The following is a 21074-nucleotide window of genomic DNA, read 5'->3' on the forward strand; positions in this document are numbered from 1 at the left end:
ATTATAGTTTTGCATTTTTCATTATTTTTATTTCATTTTGACTTTTTCCTTTTCAAATTCAGATCACTTAGTTTTAATTAGTTTTTTTACTTTTTGAAAATGCTTAGTTTTTGTCTTTTTTGCAATATGGGTTATTTGTCGGGGTATTAGAAAAAGTCAGAAAAAGTATTGTGTAATGCCTCAACAAAAACATACGATTTTAGAAATACGTATGTATTCACAATGTATTCAACAATAACACCAGTACAAACAATGTACTGCTACTATTATTATTATTATTATTACTACTACTACTTTTCACCATTGCAACACCTTAATTATGTTATTTATGTAAATACTGTATCATAATATTCCTTTAACTGTAAATATCCACACTCCTTATATTTCTTTATTTCTTTATTTATATTTCTTATATTTCTAATATCTGAGCAACTGTAACACGGAGTTTCCCTTCGGGGATCAATAAAGAATTTCTGATTCTGATTCTGTACATATGATGATGATGAGCGCAGATATGTCAACAGTCAACACAAGACGCTGCAGTGAGTGCAGAATGTGTTTGACGTGTTCCAGGAGAGAAACCTGAACAGCCAACAGACTAAAGACAGACATCAACAGGTCTTTTGAACTTTGGTTTGAGTAAAGTGCCGAACTTTTTGAAGTCAATCGACTCACACAGTTGTGTAGACATCCCGGTATTAATCCACATATTAACCCACGTTATCTCCCGCTTTTGGTGTTCCTGCATATTTACTAACCAGCTATCGGGTTGCTGGTGAAAGCAGCCTGTAGTGTTCTCTGTCATGCTGCTGGCCCTATGTACCCACGCATCCATGCCCGTAACGTTACCGGGGTTAGCTTCGGTTTCGGGGAAAGGGGGCTTGGGTTTGCCTCTATGTGTTTGTTTCTCAAATGTAGGCTACTTTCAAATCCGTGGGATGTTGCCCTTTAATAAACTGTCCGCATATTTTACAACCTTACACTGCTAGGCACTTGCTTTTATCCAACACAGTCATTGACAGAGAAATTTATGTTTATAAGTCTTTTATTTCATATTTCTCTGTAGTAGTGTCTTAAAATATTATAACTTTCATGCTTATTATATATATATTCATATCTTGCTTGTCATATATTCTTACATGCTTATTATATATATCTTTAATGCTATTATATGCACATTTAACAATACTGTGTTTCTCTTTGCTCTCCCTCTTTTTCTGTGTTGCTGCTGTTTCTTACAAGAGGTTATAAATGTCTCACTGTTGAATATCACAAGCAGTAAAATATCTTAGCTTTGGAGGTCACTCAGAGTTACACTTCGCCTAGCGACCTGCACTTTGCCCTGGTTTTCTCAACGTAGGCATAGCCCAAATAACAGATGTCCTTGTTTCAACAATTGTGAATAAAGAGACAGAGCTGCAGAGAAATCGCTGAAGTTCCACCAGAGCCTTGCTGCAGATAGGAGGCTCTTCGCGTGACCTTCCTCTTGCAATTGTCTATCAAACTGCTAATTTGCCGTCTGGGGCTCTTTTCTTGCTTGACCTTGTTTTTTTTAGTAATTTAAAAGTGTTTTTAACCGGGACATTTTTGGTGCCAAAAACCCGGAGTAAACCCTGAGGGGGCCAGGAACCCCCGCTCAAAAAAAGGCCTGAGAATCTTTTTAACGCCGCCCAAAATTTTTTTGGGGGAGGGGGCCTTTGGGTTTGGGACCCGGGCCTCCCTGCTTTTTTGGGTGACGATTTCCAGGGTAAGGAGCGCCGGGACAGGGGTGATGATCAGTTTTATGTTTGAGTGGACCACGTTCTACTCCCGGGAAAGGGGGTGCACGGGGGGCCGGGGGCCCGTTTTTGGAAAAGCAAAGGAAAAGTATGGGGGAATGTTTTTTTTACGGTCTGGGCCCATATTGAGTAAAATTTTTTCTGTTCCCGGGGGCCCAAAATTAAAAAAAGGGGGGAAGAAAGTGAAAAGTTTTTTTTTTATTTTTCGGCCCCTGGGACACAGTTAAAGGGCGAAAAAACCAAGGGAAATTTCCTTGAATTTTCAATGAGACTTTTTTCCCCGGGGGGGAAAAACGGGAATTCAAGAGGCCATTCTGTTAAATTTTCAAAATTTTGGCAGGGTGACCCCAATCGTTTTTGATAGGCTTTCTTGTGATTCGGGTTTTTTGTTGTTTTGTAAATTTTTGGTTTTGTGTTTTTATGTTTTGTGGGGGGTTTGGGCTGTGCCCGCTAGGTTTGTTGATTCTAGGGGGGTACTGTTTTGTGTTGTTGATACGTATGTGTGCCCTTTTTCATAGGGGGGTTTTGGTTTGTCTGATAGCAAAGGGTTTTTTTGATTCTACGAGTTTTTGTTTTGTTTGTGCCAAATTTACTATTTGTTTTGAAAAACAATAAGGGGGTTTGGCACCGGTTTATTGTGATTTGGGGTTTTTTTGTGGGATTTTTGTTTATAAAAGGAAAAAGGGTTGGGCAGTGCACTTTTGGGTGGGTTTTTGTTTTTTTGTGAAGAAAATTTGGGAGGAGTTTAGGGGCCCCGAAACGGGGGGGTGAAAAAATTTCCCAAAAGTGTAAAATTTTGGGAAAAAAAATTTTCCCCGGGAGAGCATGAATTTGTGAAGAAGGGTAGGGGTTAGGGTTTTGAGGGAAAAGGGCAAGATAAGGGGCTGTGGGGTTTTTCCTAGGGCCGGCAGGGGACAGAAAATTGAGAGAAAAAAAAGGGAAGGAATTTAAAACGGGACCAGCTAAAAAGGCTATAAAAGCAAAAATTTCCCGGGTACAGAAGTACGGAAAAAGAAAAAGGGTCCAGGTTTTAAATAAAAAAAAATATACAAAAAATTTTTATTTTATTTTTATATAATATAAAAAATTTAAAAAAGGGTTCGGAACCAGGGGAAAGGCTCGTTGATTCCCTCTAAATTTCCAAGGGAAAAGGAAGGAAATTTAAAAACGGGGGGGAAATTTAATTTTCCCTTTAAAATTGAAGTTTTGCCTATAAAAAAATTTAAGGGGATATTAAACCCTTTTGGGGGCAGGTTTGGCCGGGGTTCCACTGAGGGTAGTGGGGAAAAGGCTTCTTTGTTTTTGGGAAAATTTTTTGGGTTTTTGGGTGTACAAAAACAGGAAAAAATTTTTTGGTTTGTCCCCCAGATTTTTGGGGTATACGGGAAAAAAAAGAGAAAATTGCCCTCATTCCCTCCAAACGGACTAGAAGGGGGTGACAAATTTAATTAAAAAATCATACGGAAAAACAGACATCATCCCTGCTTATCAGGATTTTAATAAAAAGGGAAAATCTTCACAGAAAAGTTTTGTAGAAAAGGGGTTTTAAACAGCGTTTGGGTTTTTCCCGAAAATTTTACCGGGGAAACAAAAGGGCCCGTATATGCCGTTTATATTTAAAAAAAGTATTTTCGGGGGGTTTTGGGAAATTTTTTTTGGAAAATGTATCCAAAGCCAAAATCACAGTTTCTTCCCGGGGCCGGTAGGGGGAGGGAATGTGACAAACCCTTTCCCCGCAGGCTTTAGAATGTTTGGGTTTTTTGGGCAAAAAAAAAGGGTTTTCCTAAAAAAGGGTAAGTTACAGGTAACCCTTCCCAATTTCCGGCTAAAACGGGATTTAGGACAAAAAAGAAAATTTTTGGGAGAGGGGAAAAGCCGTTACCCCAAGTTGATTCAAATAGGAAACAAAAAAAAAAGGAATGTTTTAGTCAGTGGAGAAAAAAGGGCCACTCGTGGGGAAAAAAAAAGTTTAAAAAAACAGTTTTTTAAAGGGGGGAACAGAAAATGCTGTTGAAACCACAAAAAGGGGAAATGAATATTTTCAAATCCCTTTTCCCTCATCATTCTTAAAGAGGGCGATCGCTGCTCACCCCCAAACCACCCACCTCCCCAAACCCCCCAAAAGGCCGAAGGGAAAAAACCTGCCCTTGTCCCGGGGGCCGAGAGCCGAAGGGGGGGGGAACCCAACACAGCGACCACCCGCTCCCACGCTCTCTTTTAAAGCTCCCCGGCCTCCCCCCCAAACCTAAAATCTAATTTAAACAGCAGCACGGGTAGGGTTCACCCCTGAAAAAAAATCGCGGAAAAAGTTGAAAAAAAAAAAAAACTTTGACATGTCAACTTTGGTTGAGGGGGGGGGGGGGGCCAAAAGCAAAGGCAAAGGGAAGGGGAAAAGGGCAGAGGGGAGGGGGGAGGGCAAAGGCCAGCAGGGGCCCGGCCCAAAATTCTAAAACTGTGGGGAAGAGGTCCGGGGGCAGGAAGGCCTCCCAAAAAACAAAAAGGGGGAACGACAACCGAGGGGCCCCCCGCGGGGTTCAACCTTACAGCCAAAACGGGGGACAAAGGGGAAAGGGGGGGGAAAAAGGGAGGGGTTGGGAGTCGACCCTTTTTTGCACCGGTTGGGAAGTGAAAAAAAAAAAACCACACCAAAATAATCTGCTTGCAATGAAGTAATGTTTTCACCTACAGCCCATAAACCACCTCTTTCACCCGAGGGGGAGAATTCAGACAAAAATATTGCCCCTGGGGAAAAGAAAAATTTTGGTAAAAGGGTTTTTTAAATTATGCAATGTTTTATCTAGGTTTTTAAATTTTTGGGACTCCCGATCTTAAAGGTGGGGGGGGGAATTAGATTTTTGGGGTTTATTTGGGTTTTTCCCAATTATGTGAAAATTTAGGTTCAAAATCTTTTTTGCAAATAAAAGCTTTAGTAGAGTAGTTCTTAAAAGGGGTGCAAGGGGAGCTTTTGGGTTCCAAAAATTTTTTTCCCCAAATGGATGTGTTTTACATAGGGTCAGAGTTTTCAGAGCAGGAGAGAAGGGAAAACTAGTTTTGCTTCTCCGGGGCCCCCGGAAATTTTGTTAGGTGGGATCAAATGTTCGGAAGGGGGAGTTTTTTTAAAAATCCTAAAGGCCCAAGGGTTTGGGTGGTTTGAAGTCACAGCCATTGATTTTGTTTTCACATACCCCACACCCACCCATTTAGCTATTTTTTCAGGGGGATATCTCTCTTTTTGGGTAGGCTGCGGGCCTTTTGTGAGGCCAGGAGGGGTGGGGGGGGGGAATTTTAACCCCCTTGGCACTTCATTTTGGAACAAACTTACACCCCTTTTTTTGTCTCATAAAAACCAGAGGAGGTTTTGAAGATTTTTTTAAAGGGAAGATAAGATAAAGCTTAAATGTGTTACTCTTGCTAAATTTAAGATGTGCATTTTAAAGAAACCCTTGTAAAAAGAAAATTTTTTTTCAAAAAATCAGACTCAAAAGCTCATATCTCTTTTTGCTAACCTCCCACAGATAGGGAAAAAATTTGGGGACACTTTGGCCCTAGTTTTTGACCGCTGACAAAGGGAATAAAACCCCTTGGGGGGGGAAGTTACCCCCCCTTTCCCAAAGGGGAGTTTATCGGGGGCCATTGTACACAGGGCCCCACCTTTGCGCAGGGGTTTCCAGCGGAAAAGCTGAAAAAACCACACCAAAAATTTTTTTTGTTTAAGGGGAAATTTTTCCCCCCCCGAGATCCACCGGGCTGTCCCAAGTCCCAAAAGCCCCTTGGGAACCGCAAAACGGGGAAAAATCTCAAAAAATTGTCAGCCTGATGTTAAAACCCCCAAACAGTTTCGGGCCCAAAAAATTTCATAGCCCCTTAAACAAGAAATCCGCCCGGTCTTTAACTTCTATTAAAAGGCAGGATTTTTTTTCCATGGCGCCGCCATTTTCCCCGTCAAAAATTCTTGATAAGGGGAAACCCGCTCAAAGGGCGTTTTGTTCGGCCCTAAAAAGCAGTAAATCAGCGGTCACGCACGGGCCCCCCAACGACCGCCCGTCACTGGGCCCTTTCTTAAAGGGGAATTCCAGGGGGGCAAATTTTTCTGTTGTTTGTTTTCTATTGTTTTTTTTTCGGGTTTTCCGTGGAAAAAGACAGCCAATTCGGGGTTTGCACCCGGGTTGGATGGAAAGGGCCCACTTTTTCACCCCCGGTTTGGAAACAATTTATTTTTTTGACACCCAAACAGTTTAAACGAAGCCTGAAGAAGGGGCCTTTGAAGATTAACTATTAAACTTTTACTTTTTTTAGGTCCCCTTTGGCACAGAGGGGAAACCAAACCCAAAAACAGCAAGAAAACTTCCCAGACGGGAAAAGGGATTTTGGGTGTTAGAGGTGAAAACTTGTTTTGGGGGCCCTATATCAGAGAGATGAGGGCCCCCGGCTTACCTAAGATTGGTACTAAGTGAGCCCTGGGGGGGCCTGTTCAAATGGGGAAAGGCAGGGGTTCCCCACCTTAAAAAGGTTTTAAATTTTTTACTTAAAAAAAAATTTTTTTAATAGTAATGTGACCCCCGGAAAATTTGAGATCTAAGGGGAAATTTAATAGCATGGGCGGGCCATGTCCCAAAAGGGGGGCAAGGGTATTTTTTTAAATAAAAAGGGTCTTCCCCCAACTTTTGCTAAGGGTAATTTTGTAAAGCGGGCATTTAAACAAAATCATGAAAAAATTTTTTGATCCCACCCGCGAGGGGAAAAAGTCGGTTGTCAAAGAAAACCAAGGGAAAAAAAACAAAATTACGTATAGATGGGGTCGGGAACGCGCAGTAACCTTGTTGGACCCTTTTTGGGCGGGAAAAAAGGGTTGGGGGTTAGAAGCTTCTAGAGCTTCGGGGGCTCTGGGGGAGCGGATGTTGGTGGGGTTACTCTGCCCTTCTGCTCTCTTGCACTAAAATCCAGGTTTTGCTGCTTTGCCCCCCCCAGGGAGGCCCGTCACAGGCTGCGGGGAGATTTCGTGGCCCGTGAAAACTTAGGAGGAAAAACGGGCAGTAAAAACACGGGAAGGTCTCCCCCAGGTTTTTCCCTTGGTACCCCAGTAAAGGTTCTGAAGAGGACAAAGCGGGTCCCCCCAAACCCCTCCCAAAAGGGTTTCCCGTCCCGGGGAGGACAAGCCGTCCTGCCAGACGCCCGGAATCCTTGAGGGCCCTTGAGGCGTTTTTTTGTGTCACCCCCGTTGCAACAACACACCCCAGAAATGACCCAGGGGAAAAGGACTGACCGAGGGGGTTTTGCCCGGGCTGGGGGACAAACCTTGACCCCCAGAAGATTACAACCCCCAGCCCCCACAGCGGTCCCGCACCGGCCGACCCCCCAAAAACCACCCCCACAGCATTTTCCTAAAAGGGCCCAGCACTCCTGTGCCCATGGAAAACACAGGAAAGAAAGACATGGTGTGGGAAAAAAAATTTTTTTGTTTTCGTCTGTGGTTGTGGGGGGGGCATTTTTAAACCCCATTTGTAGAGCTAAATCTGACCAAAAAATAAATTGGGCCCAAAGCAAAAATGATATATAAAAACCAACTGTAAAAAAATTTTTGACCTTTGGGGGCCCAAAAAACGGGGCTCAAGGGGGGGGGAAAAAGGAATTTTTTCCCTTTTCGAAAAAAAGGTTTTCCCCTTTCCCTTGATGGAAAACCTTTCCCTGTGAGTACGTGTTTGATGGGGTTTAATTAAAAACCAAAAAAATGGACAGAAAATTGTGAGGGTTTTTTAAAATGAAAAACGGGGGGAAAAATGACAAAAAATTTAGGGTTTATAAGTCTTTTTTTCATATTTCTTGTTTTAGTGCCCAAAAATATTATAACTTTCATGCTTATTAATATATTTTCCATATCTTGTTTGGTAAAATTATTCTTACATGTTTCTTTAAAAATATCTTTTGCTTATTATTGCACTTTTAAACAATACTTTTTTTTCTCTTTGCTCCCCTTTTTTTTCTGTGGCTGCGGTTTCTTAAAAACGGTTAAAGTCTCACGTTAATATCACAAGCAAAAATATTTGCTTTTGGGGGGTTTCCCCTCAGAGTCCCTTTTGGGCCTAGCGCCCCTTGCATTGGGCCCTGGTTTTTTCACGTAGGCTAGCCCAAAAACAGAGGTCCTTTTTAAAAAATTGTGAAAAAAGAGACAGACCCTGCAGAGAAATCGCAAAATTTCCCCAGACCCTTGCTGCAGATGGAGGCTCTTCGGGTGCCCTTCCCCTCTTGAAATTGCTATCAAACTGTTAATTTTCCCCCGTCTGGTCCTTTCCCCTTGTTTGACCGTTTTTTTTTTAGTAATTTAAAAGTGTTATGAACCTGCCCTTTCCAAAATCAAATAGGACTCCTGCAGCTTTTTCCAACTTGGGGTAACCCCCCCCCATAAAGAGGTGAGGGGCCCCCCACTATTTTTTGTTTGGGGTTTCTTTTTACCTGGAATTTCGTAATTTCGGGGTTTCCCCAGTCAAAAATTATACACATCAACGGGAAAATTGTTAGGGGGAAAAAGAATAAAACATTTTTTTCTCTAAAAAGACTTACAAAGCCCAAAACCTAAGGCCCATTTACTAAATTTAAACCCCAAAAAATTTTTCCCTGCCACTTTTTCCCAGTGCGCTCACCCAAACCCTTTAAACATGGAGGGGAAAGAAAAAAGGGGAGCATCTTTTTTAAACCCCCGGGAAGGGAAGGGCCCGGGGGGAAACTAAATTAGAATAAAAGTCTTTTTTTTTTTTATCAATTTATTTAAAAAAAATTCAATCGTGAACAGGGTGAATTGGGGTCACTTTCATGCGGGAAATTTTAACTTTGGTTGCATTTTGGGTTTTACAGAATGTGCCCCCTAAATTTTCGGTTTGGCCCCCAAATTTTTTCATTTGGGGGGCCCTTTTGCCCCCTAGTGAAAAAGTTTATTTGGGAGCCCTGCCCAGTGCCACAAGGAACCGGGGTAGAAAAACAAACAAGGGACTTTTTTACATGACTACTTTTATTGCTTTTACAAATTTTCCTCCCAAACCTGCACCTTTTTTTTTGGGTTTGTATAGAGGACGGATATTAAAAAATCAAAACTGCACCATAGCGCATTTTTGTAAAAATTAATTCCAAACAGTATACAGTACAAAAGGCCTCCCACTGGCAGGGTCCCTTTCCCAGAAGTCCCAACCCTCCCTGCCTTTTTTTATTTTTTTTTTTTTTCCCCTTTTAAAGGTTAAATGGGGGACCCCAAAAAGTAAGGTAAAACTTTCTTAGTTGCTTTTGGCCCCGAGTTTTACTGCCTCGTTTCTTAAATAGTTTTCCCTTTACAATTGGGAATTTTAGCCCGTTTTCCCTTTAAATTTCCCCCTTTGGGAGAGAGCAAAGGGGGCAAGGGGAAAAGAGAGCCGGAACCCCCCCATTTTTTGGGTTAATTTTTTTATTTTTTTCCCTTTCCCTTTTTTTTCCCCCCCCCCTTTTTTAGGCTGATTTTTTTTTGTGCCCCCCCGTTTTTTTTTTTTTTTTTTTTTTTTAGTTTGTTTTTTTTTTACCCTTTTTTTTTCCCCCCCCCCACCCCCCCCCTTTTTTTTTTTTTTAACTTGGGTTTGGGGGGTTTTTTTTAAGCAAGTGCATTTTTTTTAAAATTTCAACCTCCCGGGGTTGGGCTAAAAATCTTCCCAAAACCGGACCCCCTTAACACAGTTTTGGGTTTCCTTGTTTGTTGACCAAAAAACGTGATTCAATTTTTAACGGAACCCTCCAGGGGGCCCGTGTTTTCAGGTCATGTTTTAAACTTTTTTAAAACCCATTCCCTAAATTTTTTTTCCCTCTAAACACTGTTACATTTTTTGAAACATTAAAGCTTGCAAAAGTCTTTTTCTTGTTTTCTAACATTTTTGAAACCATTTTTAAAAATTTCCGAAATAGGAAAACCGGAATTCCGTTTGCCCACTAAAACCGAAAGGGAAAAAAATTTTACAGGGTTGAACCTTTTAATATTTTTATTTTCTCATTTCAAATTATTTTTTTATTTTGCGTGCAAAACACGGGAAAGAATGCTACTTAATTTTGTTGTTCAATGACAATAAAGTAGTCCAATTCTATTCAAAAGACAGACAGCAGCATCTTAGGAGAAACAACCTGAGTGTAAAGCTGCTGGCAGCCTTCTACGACTCTGCAATAGAGAGCATCATCACATCAGCGTGGTATACCGGCTGCTCAGCAAAAGGCTCTGCTAAGGGTCAACACCACCGCACAGAAAACCATTGGCTGCCCCTCCCCTCACTTCAGAACACTTTCCAAAAGCCATCCAGACTTAAAATCTACATTGCACCCATATTCACATTTTTTGTTAGTGTTTTTACAATCCATTTCATTAATCTGTGCAATATTCTATATTTATTATTACAACTACCTGCACTTGTTTAATGATGAATGTGAATGAATGTTGTAGTTTGTCTTCTGTTATACGTGGATGTGTGCAATGTGGTTTTATTTTAAGCATCGCTGGGAAGGGCACTCTTATCTAGACCCAATCACTGTTTGGTTACAAAAAACATTCCAGGTAGAAAACTCCTGTGTCACTTCAGAGTTGCCTGGACTTGCCTGCTCAATAGGTAGGGAGGGCAAATGTTTACAAAAAAACCCAGTACACAATGGCCAATTCTATGCAAACAGCTTGTCAATGACAAACCAGTTTTGGGCACTGCATAACTGGTCTCATGACTGGTTTCCAACCACTAACCGTGGCACTTTACACATTCGTGCATACACTCACACACAATCTTTAAAGACATTTGATCTGGTGGTTTGTGTGGAAAGCTAATGAAGTATTTGGCCAAATGCAGGTGTTTTAGAGTTGAATCTCTAAAAAGGTGGCTCTCTTTAAAAATGGGAACTACAAGTAGGACTGCACCATTATGGGGAAAAAAAGAAGTCACAATATTTTGGTCTATAGTTAAAAAAAGTATTATTAGTTATCCAAGTATCTTTGTTTGTCTCCTAAGGAGAAATTTGTTTTGGACACTGAGTAACATTGCTGCAAGAGTTACGACACACAACAACAAGCACAAGGTTAAAACAATTAAAAGATAAATGTACAGTAAACATATGGGCTACTCAAAGAGCTATGCAAATTGCAGATTACAAATTACCATTTTCAATACTTTATTTCTATTTATTCTAAAATAAAAAAAATATATATTTTTTTAAATATGATAAAAGCCATCCCTCCTACATTCTTCTGTTCACCCATACATGCCTTACAACCAAGGGGGTAAGCCTCTCCTCTCTAAGCGTAGCGTCTATGGCACCATTTTGGTGCTAACAAGCCATGAACGGTCATTACCATTCCATCCACATCTTAAGAGTGTAAAGACTCTTTGTCCATTGTTTTTTTCTAAAGAAACACGAGAATGTATAAAAGGCTGTATTACCTTCTAACTCACATTATGGCTCCGTAGCAGACGTTTTTATAAAAATAGGGTAAGAATTGTGTCATAACCACCCGACTTTCTGTCGCACAGTAGAGGAATTACTGAACAGTACAGGATAAGCTTGCAGACAGTGTGGACTTACATTAGCTGTTCAGGTTTAATTACTAATGTTAACTAGCAATTTAGTTAGCAATAATTAGTCTGTGCCTAGGTTTTCTCCTAACATGTACCTACGCTCTCATCTTTGCAAGATTGGGAATGATTCAAATTTCTCTTGGCACAGCTACTAGAAGACTTACAACTTTCAGACAGATTGCTAACGTCACATCTACGTTGTCAAGCTCAGTTGGAGGCTGCGCTTCTAATATCCTTCACTTTTCTCAGCCGAGAGCAACGCGATCTGATGGTCCATTTCTTTAACTGTCTATGGCTGTGCTCACACACAGCCTCCCTGGTAAAGTCTACTCTAAGGTGCGGGAAAGCAGGGTTCAGCTGATAGTTGAACCTCGGGTTGAAGAGGAACAATGCGGATTCCGTCCTGGTCATGGAACGGATCAAATTTTCACTCTCGCAAGGATCCTGGAGGGAGCCTGGGAGTATGCCCAACCAGTCTACATGTGTTTTGTGGATCTGGAGAAGGGGTATGACCGGGTCCCCAGGGAGATACTGTGGGAGGTGCTGCGGGAGTATGGGGTGAGGGTGTCCCTTCTCAGGGCCATCAAATCTCTATATGTCCAAAGCAAGAGCTGTGTCTGGGTTCTTGGCAGTAAGTCAGACTCGTTCCAGGTGAGGGTTGGCCTCCGCCAGGGCTGCGCTTTGTCACCAATCCTGTTTGTAATATATATGGACAGGATATCGAGGCGTAGTAGGGGTGGAAAGGGGTTGCAGTTTGGTGGGCTCTGGATCTCATCGCTGCTTTTTGCAGATGATGTGGTCCTGATGGCATCATCGGCCTGTGACCTTCAGCACTCACTAGATGGGTTTGCAGCTGAGTGTGAAGCGGCTGGGATGAGGATCAGCACCTCTAATTTCTGAGGCCATGGTTCTCAGCAGTCAACCGATGGAATTGCCTTCTTCATGTAGGGAATGAGCGCTTACCCCAAGTGAAGGAGTTTAAATACCTTGGGGTCTTGTTCGTGAGTGAGGACACCATGGAGCGGGCGATTAGTCGGAGATTGGGAGCAGCGGGTGCGGTATTACATTCAATTTATCGCACCGTTGTGACGAAAAGAGAGCTGAGCCAGAAGGCAAAGCTCTCGATCTACCGGTCAGTGTTCGTTCCTAACATCACCTATGGTCATAAAGGCTGGGTCATGACCGAAAGAACGAGATCCAGGGTACAAGCAGCCGAAATGGGTTTTCTCAGGAAGGTGGCTGGCGTCTCCCTTAGAGATAGGGTGAGAAGCTCAGTCATCCGTGAGGAGCTCGGAGTAGAGCCAGCTGAAGTGGTTCGGGCATCTGGTAAGGATGCCTCCTGGGTGCCTCCCTAGGGAGGTGTTCCAGGCACGTCCAGCTGGGAGGAGGCCTCGGGGAACACCCAGGACTAGGTGGAGAGATTATATTGCCAACCTGGACTGGGATCCCCCAGTCGGAGCTGGTTGATGTGGCTTAGGAAAGGGAAGTTTGGGGTTCTCTGCTTGAGCTGCTGCCCCTGTGACCCGATACCGGATAATCGGTTGAAGATGGATGGAGGGTGTGCTCCAGTTTTGTTTCACTAGCTAGTATCAGCTGGAGCTCCTGCAATGGAGTATATAGCAGGACTTAGAAAGGCTTCTAAACCAAATATCACACAACCGGGTCAAATGACCAGAATTTGGGGAGAAATGACCAGCATTGGCCAACAAGATTATGTTGATGCGGCTACTTAACAGGAACAAATCAAAGCAGCCCTTCCACCGTCATAAATCACAGATAAAGGCTTCAGGGCCAAACAGTACCCAATCCGACATGTTTCAGCAGTGATGCTACCTGGAATTGGAAGGAATTTTATAACAGAGGCAGCCCAGATGACATTGTTTACTGCCATTAGCTAGGTAGTTGCTATAGTTAGCAGTGCACAGTAATAGAATATAGTAGCCTTTACAGTCAAAACTTGCAGATAAAAGGCTCTTAAACCAAATACTACATAAACAGAAAATGTTCCAGGAGTAATTGACTTGGAATTGGTGAGAATTTAACAACACTAGCAACCAAGATTACATTTTACTGCCGTTAGCATGTAGTTACATCCAACAATGTTAAAACCGCAGGGCCTTGAAAATAAAAAATAAAAATTAAAAAAAACACTCCAGCCATGCCTACATGGAGCAGAGGACCAATCATAGAAGGCTGGCTAAGAGTTGCGTAATACTTAACCAAGAGTAGAAAAACCTGTTGAAACCGGAGCGTTCAGAACAGTTCATAAATCTCAACGTTTAAGCTAAAATAAGTTTACCGCATTATTTGTAGTTTTGGCCACATTAACATGAAAATCGAACACTATAACATTGTAGATATGACAGAAAATCGGAAAGCATAATATGTCCACTTTAAAGAATAAAAAAGATCCTTGTACAGATCCTCACGAAAAAAAAAAAAAATGACAATAATGACACAACAATTATCATTCCCTCCAATGTTGTGAATCATATGACAATTGCAATATTACTCAAAATAATCGCAATTAGATAATTTCCTCATATGGTGCAGCCTAGGGTTTAATATTTTTCACAAAAATTTGATGAATCAGATCCCGGGAAAAGACGACTCACTTCCTGGGTAACTATATGCTGCTCCTGTACCCCTGAAAAATGTAACTGAAACATTAAGGCTTAAGGGGAGCTAGGGCTTCATCTTCCTCCGGAGTTGGCAGGGTTGTTCAGAAGCGACACCGAGGATGAAGAATTCAATAGATTTAGTGATGTGGAATGAGATCGGGAGCTTTGTAAACTTGCTTAACAGTAACTTGCTTGTTGGACTTGCTGGCTTGTTTTGTTAATTTAGCGTATTCAGCCCCCCAGATATGTTCTTTATTCTATTGTGTAGCTAAATAACTGTTCATGTGTTATGTTAACATACCGAACACCTATTCACCCGGTTCTGTGAGCTATTGTGTGGTTGAATAACTTGCCTTTCCAGATTAAATGTCTGTTCTTGGATTTTGTTTAATAAATTTCGAAATAAATGCAATTTATAGTCCAGTGTGACTTATAGTCCGGAAAATACGGCACTTTAATTTTAATTGACTTGCTTTTAATTCATTTTGGCCTATTAAGAGAATATGGAGCTTTAAGCAAAGTTAGAAATCACTGCCAAACGACATGATTACCACATCTAGTTTATCTAAGTCAGACCAGGTCAGCCTTATCTTTGTTATTCACGTTGGCAAGTATTGTGAGTCCTTAAGGAAGTAATGTCACTGCAAAAGTAATGTTCCATTACAAATGCCCTAAGCAGTCCATCCCAGCCCCACCCTCTCTACAACCATCCTCCAGTTATGTTTTAGCTCTGATATATTGACTCTTCCCATCCCGTTTAAATAGTGACACAGGTGTCAGTACTTCACTTGAGATCCTGATAAGAACATTAGAGGTGCCAGCAGTCCATCAGCTTCACTTAAGACTAAAACTACACAAGATCTTCATTTCAAGGAACTGCACATCTTTTTGCTTCTTAACCAAATTTCATTCATCATTGAAACCAAAAAGAAGATCTACAGGTAGGCTTTAACAACGTATATGTAAGAGATTGATGTCTGTTACTTTACTATTAAAGGTATATCATAGTGTACATGTAATGAGTTTCTCTTTACATCTGAATTCTTTTGTGCGTTTTTTCTCCCAAATAAGTAGGTAAAATGTTCTGTTTTACAATTTCAGTTAAAACAACAAACAATTTTTTAGAGCAGTCTCTGCTTGTAATAATTAATAATATCGATAATTGTATGATCCTTTTAGTTATACTAAGTGAAATACATCATAACAAAACCTTATTGTATATGCTAAATTATAATTTGAATTGTTTGCAGTTAACACACCTCACAAAACAGGACAAAGTAAAATGTCATGTGTTAATGTAATATTCATGCTAAAAATTGTTCAATAATTGGTTTAGAAATGTATTATTAGGACAGTTGTCAGCGTAATTATATATTGATAAAATCTGTATTTATTTGGTACATTATGCTACACCTCAAAGCAAATTTAATTTACAATGCCATCATTGATGTTTCTTAAGAAAAAACATTTACTATATGTTCTCCTCCACAACCCCCCCCCCCCCATGTCAGTGGCTCAGCGTTTCCTCTATATTGATTTTACCGTGGCGGCCCGCCATGGTAAGATGTATGACGGCATGCTATCAGAAATAGGGCTGTCCAAAAAGCAGTCTATCAGCAGTGATTGTTAGAGTGTATGTCGGAGAGTAGCACAGACACACACTTCACACCTCTAGCGGGCACGCCGCTCGGTAGAAAAAGGAGAGAAAGAAAAAAGAAAAAGGAAAAAAACAAAAAAAAAGAGAGAGACTCGCTGTCCGAGGGATAACTAGCCAATGGAAATGAGTCGATATAAAAGCGATTGTTGAACACCCTTGCTCACGTTTGTTTTTTAGGTGCATCATTTACATGCTTACACTGCATTAAGATAATGTAATTAACAGTGTGTTTATTATTTGCTTTATATAATTCCTATGTATTGTGTATGGTAGCCTTTTACAATGTTATTTATTTCTTTGCAGAACCACACACAAACAACAAGCGACCCACGCCCATGTTTGTACTGTTGCGTGATCTTAAAGCATCAAAAGAGAGAAGTTGTCTCCATCCGTGTTTTACCAGACACACCTGGGGCAAAGTTGGAAACCAGAATGAGTTACAATCCAGTTTAAAATACAGTACTATTCTAGCCCTCACTAACAGTAATATTACAATGAATTGGATATAGTCTATAGATATAATCATTTGGGTTTTGGCTTCCCTATGAAGAATTTATTGTAAAATTCATTTTGCAAATGGGTTGTAGATGTTAAGTACCCTATACTTCCTCAAAAAAATTGTGGTTTGGACAGACCAGCCCCCACTGCTAAAAAAAAACCAACCTTAAGTAGACATTGTGGCTTACTACTGGATGTTTGTGAAATGTTCATGAATGCAGCACTGTGACAAACCGCCACTTATGTTTATTGGGTATCATGTTTAGTAAAATCTTTCGGCCCCAATTATTACGTCTGAGCTTACCTGACACAATATTTGTTACAACTAGGGGTGTGATGGGACACTCAGCCCACAAGATGAGACCGTGACTGGGTTCACGAGAACGAGACAAGATTTTAATATTATTTTTAAGAAAACTTCAATAATTAAATTTGACTGGAAAAATATTTTTTCATTCAATCGAAAGTCACAAAATAAAAGAAGCACTGTGAAAGGTTTTGCCACAAAATCAAATCTTCTCTCTTGTATAATTCAAATTGACTCATTGCTAAAAGGTGCTATAGAAATAAAGTTCCCTTGGCCTGCCCTACAACCTCAGGCTGTCAGTCAGTTACTTGGGCACATGAATTCTTTTGTCTCGAGCCTGTCAGTCACCAGGGAAATAGAGAACACCCGTCTGTCTCAGTAGTGTAACATTAACTGCATGGTGATTCCACTATTGTATTATATTGCGGCAAACGTCTGCGTGAAGTTTTGAAAAGTGTAACCCCACTTGGGGTCCTCTTTACCGGCATTGTGCTGTCTTGCTGTAATTTTGACAAATTGCAGAGCCAATGTAACGTTCGCTTTATCTGTGCCGTACCTCGGCATGTGTCGGAGCGGCACTCTCTCTGAAAGATGCAGAGAGGATAGAGAAGCTTGCGCTTACACACTCCGACGTACCGAAATTTGGCAATGATTGATTTATGAAATGGTCCTCGGTAGTACCAATGTAATTCTGCACTGTACTGATATCGTGAGCTCGTGGGACGAGATCACAACACACTTCTAGTTACAACTCAACTGTAGATGAAGATTCCCATTAAATGTTTTAACGTATTAATCCTCCCCACCTACACTAGGCATGGACAACAGACTGTTCCTCACCGCCCTTGTTGTGACACTGTCCTGGATATCTTTGGGCACCAATGCTCAAAACATAACAGCAGGAAACAACATGACAACAGCAGGAAACAACATGACAACAGCAGGAAACAACATGACAACAGCAGGAAACAACGGGACAACAGCAGCGGGCAACAGCGCGACGACAGCAGCGGGCAACAGCGCGACGACGGCAGCGGGCAACAGCGCGACGACGGCAGCGGGCAACAGCGCGACGACGGCAGCGGGCAACAGCGCGACGACGGCAGCGGCTAACAGCGCGACGACGGCAGCGGCAACAGCGCGACGACGGCAGCGGCTAACAGCGCGACGACGGCAGCGGGCAACAGCGCGACGACGGCAGCGGGCAACAGCGCGACGACGGCAGCGGGCAGCAGCGCGACGACGGCAGCGGGCAGCAGCGCGACGACGGCAGCGGGCAGCAGCGCGACGACGGCAGCGGGCAGCAGCGCGACGACGGCAGCGGGCAGCAGCGCGACGACGGCAGCGGGCAGCAGCGCGACGACGGCAGCGGGCAACAGCGCGACGACAGCAGCGGGCAACAGCGCGACGACAGCAGCGGGCAACAGCGCGACGACAGCAGCGGGCAACAGCGCGACGACAGCAGCGGGTAACAGCGCGACGACAGCAGCGGGCAACAGTGTAACAACAGCAGCGGGTAACAGCGCGACGACAGCAGCGGGTAACAGCGTGACGACAGCAGCGGGTAACAGCGTGACAACAGCAGCGGGCAACAGCGTGACAACAGCAGCTCCCCCACTGACACCTAACACCACGGTGGAAATTCTTGCGGTAAGTGACGCCAAAAAACTGGAGCATAGTGAAACACTATTCACATTTATTAATGGTGTTGAACATCAAAGTGTACATTTCCCACCCATTTAAAAGATTCTCATCTCGTTTGCAGACACCCGTTTCTAAGGCACAATGTGGGACGCAACAGCTCTGTGCGGCTCAGCCCTCACAGTGCGACCCCTCTACAACAGGATCATGTTTCTTTCTAGCTGCCAAACAGATAAGCGGTAACAACTTTGAGTTCGGGCTCTCAGGAGTGTCAGATGGCTACATTGCTGCCTCCCTTTCACCTGGCAGCACAGAGGTATGTCTAGTTCTGTCAATCACTCACAGCTCAAAGTATTATGAAGTCTAACCCAAAGCCAATCATATAGTGTGTTGAAGTCATCTGTGTAAACAGGTTATATTTACGGTTTCTGTTTCTGCACCACAGGTAGTAAATGCCACGACCTACGTCTGTGCAAACAACAAGGGTGTTGTGAAATTCTTCAGCACGCTCCTCAACAATGGTCAACTGATTCAGACAGAGGTGAGTTCTACTCAGAGAAGTAGTGGGATTAGAGCTGGATGGAGATACGTTTATCTGTTCAGGGTTTGAGATTAAGCTTTTTAAGCCACTTCCCCACAGCAAGTGGGAAATATTTATTCAAGCAGCAGCAGACATAGCTGGTCAGGTTATGAATTTGTACGTCTATACTTTCATTTAATGTTCGGTTTGTTCTACATGACAAATACTAAACTGATAACATTTAATGGTTCAAACAGTGTGCGTAAAATGCCACACAGCCTTTTTGAACCTGCAGGTCAAGCATTGTCAAGTCAAATCATCACCATCTGCATGGTAAAACTATTTTTATTAATGTACCACTGAAAAGTTATCTTCTTGGTCTTTTATTTTAACTGTCTTTGCTCTGCAGCTGAATGTGAACTCTGTGAAGGGCAGTGTCATTGGAAATAAAATTCAGTGTACATTTGCTGCCACTGTACCACCCCCAAGTACTAAAGCAGGAAGTTACACTCTCCAGATCGCCACTGGATCTTTCGACAGCAGTAAGGCAACATATTAGAGATATACATTCAGACACACATTGCATGAAATTTTAACAGTTAACTAAGACCCGCTGTTACAGATACTTTCACAGGTATTATTCTACACGTGCTGAAAAAAAATATGAATTATCTTTTTTGTCTTTTGCTTGCATTTTCAGCTTCTGGTCTTCTGGGAGTCCCCAAAGCCCAATTAAAGGGCACTGTTCCAGACCTGGCAAATGCTACCACCACCGTCACCAACACCATTTCCAGCAGCACCACTACACTCCAGCAATCTATGACGCAAGGTAACCATAAGAAATATGGTTGTTTTCCCTTAAGCGAGCAAAGTTGTCCAAAAAGTGCATTTAAACAATGCCTTATAAATCTTTTTTTCTGCTTTTCCATCTTCTCATACAGCTATGATGATCACTGTGGCTGCGCTAGGTCTGGCCATGCTATGAGAAACCTGAAATCCCTGTGTTCCAAGACAAGGAAACCATACCTTCCCTATTCATAATTGTGTGCTACCGTATATAAAAGACCTCACAGGTGGATAACTATATCATGTCAGAATATTATGATCATGCTTTGTTTTGTGTACACTTACTGCCGTTGAAATGAGTAGTGGTGGAGGGAGGAGACTCTTCTACAGCCTCCTGACTGCTTTTACATCTGTGAAGGCTCTGAAACAAACAGGTTATTTAATTTTGAGGAGCTTTTAATTTAATGTTAAATCCCGTTTTGTTTACAGTTTGGTTTTTTAAACCATAGGACTGCTGGATTTCTGTCCTATAAGCTACTTAATTAAATACAAATACATTGACCATCTGCCTGGGATACAAATGAGAAAAACTGTTAATTGACTATTAAAAACACAGTAAGCAAACATCAAATCATAATCAAATGAACCACTACCTGGCTTTCACCAATAGATGTCATGCCGTATACAAATGTGGGGTTTGGGGTCTGGTTACCTTGTAAGTCCACATTGCTGCTGTCAAGCAAAAACGTCATGACTTGGTAACTCCACAGAAACATCATATGAAAAAAATATTATTAAACTGCAATGCCAGAAAAATATCTGATATCAAACTTTCAAAAGTGCATTGATGTAAAATCTGTTTGGCAAAAAGCTAAGACACTAATGAAGAACCTTTTGTTAAAGATGCTATTCTTTTCTCTACCCTGAGAATAGGCAGATGTACCCCAATGAAGGACTATAATTACATTGCTTTGTGTGTGTCACTGCACCTTTCAACTCATAAGTTATGTTTCTGGTGACACACACAAGACAAACAAATGGCAGACGTGTATTTGCGTTATGTAATTATAATAATGGTATTCTCTTCTGTGTCTATATGTACACTCACTGTTGATGATTCAAACGCTTTTACAATGAAGCCTTCATTGGCTGATATTTTAAGGTGTTGTGTGTGTGGTGGGCATAAATGAACACAAGCAAAGAGCAGTTCATTAAAAGAGCAGATACCAAATTAATCAAATATTTGCACATTGTTTTATGTAACAAGAGTTTTATGACATAATTCTGAAATAAATACTTTATGAAAAATGATTGCCTTAGTGGGATTAATTGCCAAATATTGTTGATGAATGGCATCAAGCAGATCTGAAAATCTGATTCTGAACCTTAAGCATTATCAAAATTGCTATTATTCTGTAACTTTGTTAATTTAAATTCCCTTGAAATTATTTTTCAGCATCCGCTGAGCTTAATAAATGTGGAGGCAAATAGCAATACTTTATGTCTTTGGAGGTAGACAGCACCGTTTCTACCGTTTCAAAGTTTTTTGTATTATTTCGTGCTTAAATATGTGGAAACAATTCAGACGTTTCCAACAAAAATAGAATTGTAGCTGATTTCAAGTCGCAACAGAGATAGTCATTGTCACTCGGGGATCAAGTTTCTAGTAAGATCCTCTAATTAGACTCTCAAAAGACACATTATTG

General features: G+C 41.7%; 1 protein-coding gene across 1 annotated transcript; it reads left to right on the forward strand.

Moving 5' to 3' along the window:
• The first annotated feature begins 17238 nt into the window (after window positions 1–17238).
• Window positions 17239–20275, forward strand: si:cabz01007794.1 (putative GPI-anchored protein pfl2). The gene is made up of 7 exons (XM_032499339.1): window positions 17239–17451; window positions 17538–18071; window positions 18187–18378; window positions 18508–18603; window positions 18992–19124; window positions 19283–19411; window positions 19524–20275. The coding sequence occupies exons 1-7, from the start codon at window positions 17239–17241 to the stop codon at window positions 19565–19567; spliced, it is 1341 nt and encodes a 446-aa protein (XP_032355230.1). The 3' UTR covers window positions 19568–20275.
• The last annotated feature ends 799 nt before the right edge of the window (window positions 20276–21074 follow it).

The sequence above is a fragment of the Etheostoma spectabile genome, chromosome 19 (genome assembly GCF_008692095.1).
Source record: "Etheostoma spectabile isolate EspeVRDwgs_2016 chromosome 19, UIUC_Espe_1.0, whole genome shotgun sequence".
NCBI classification, from domain to species: Eukaryota; Metazoa; Chordata; class Actinopteri; order Perciformes; family Percidae; genus Etheostoma; species Etheostoma spectabile.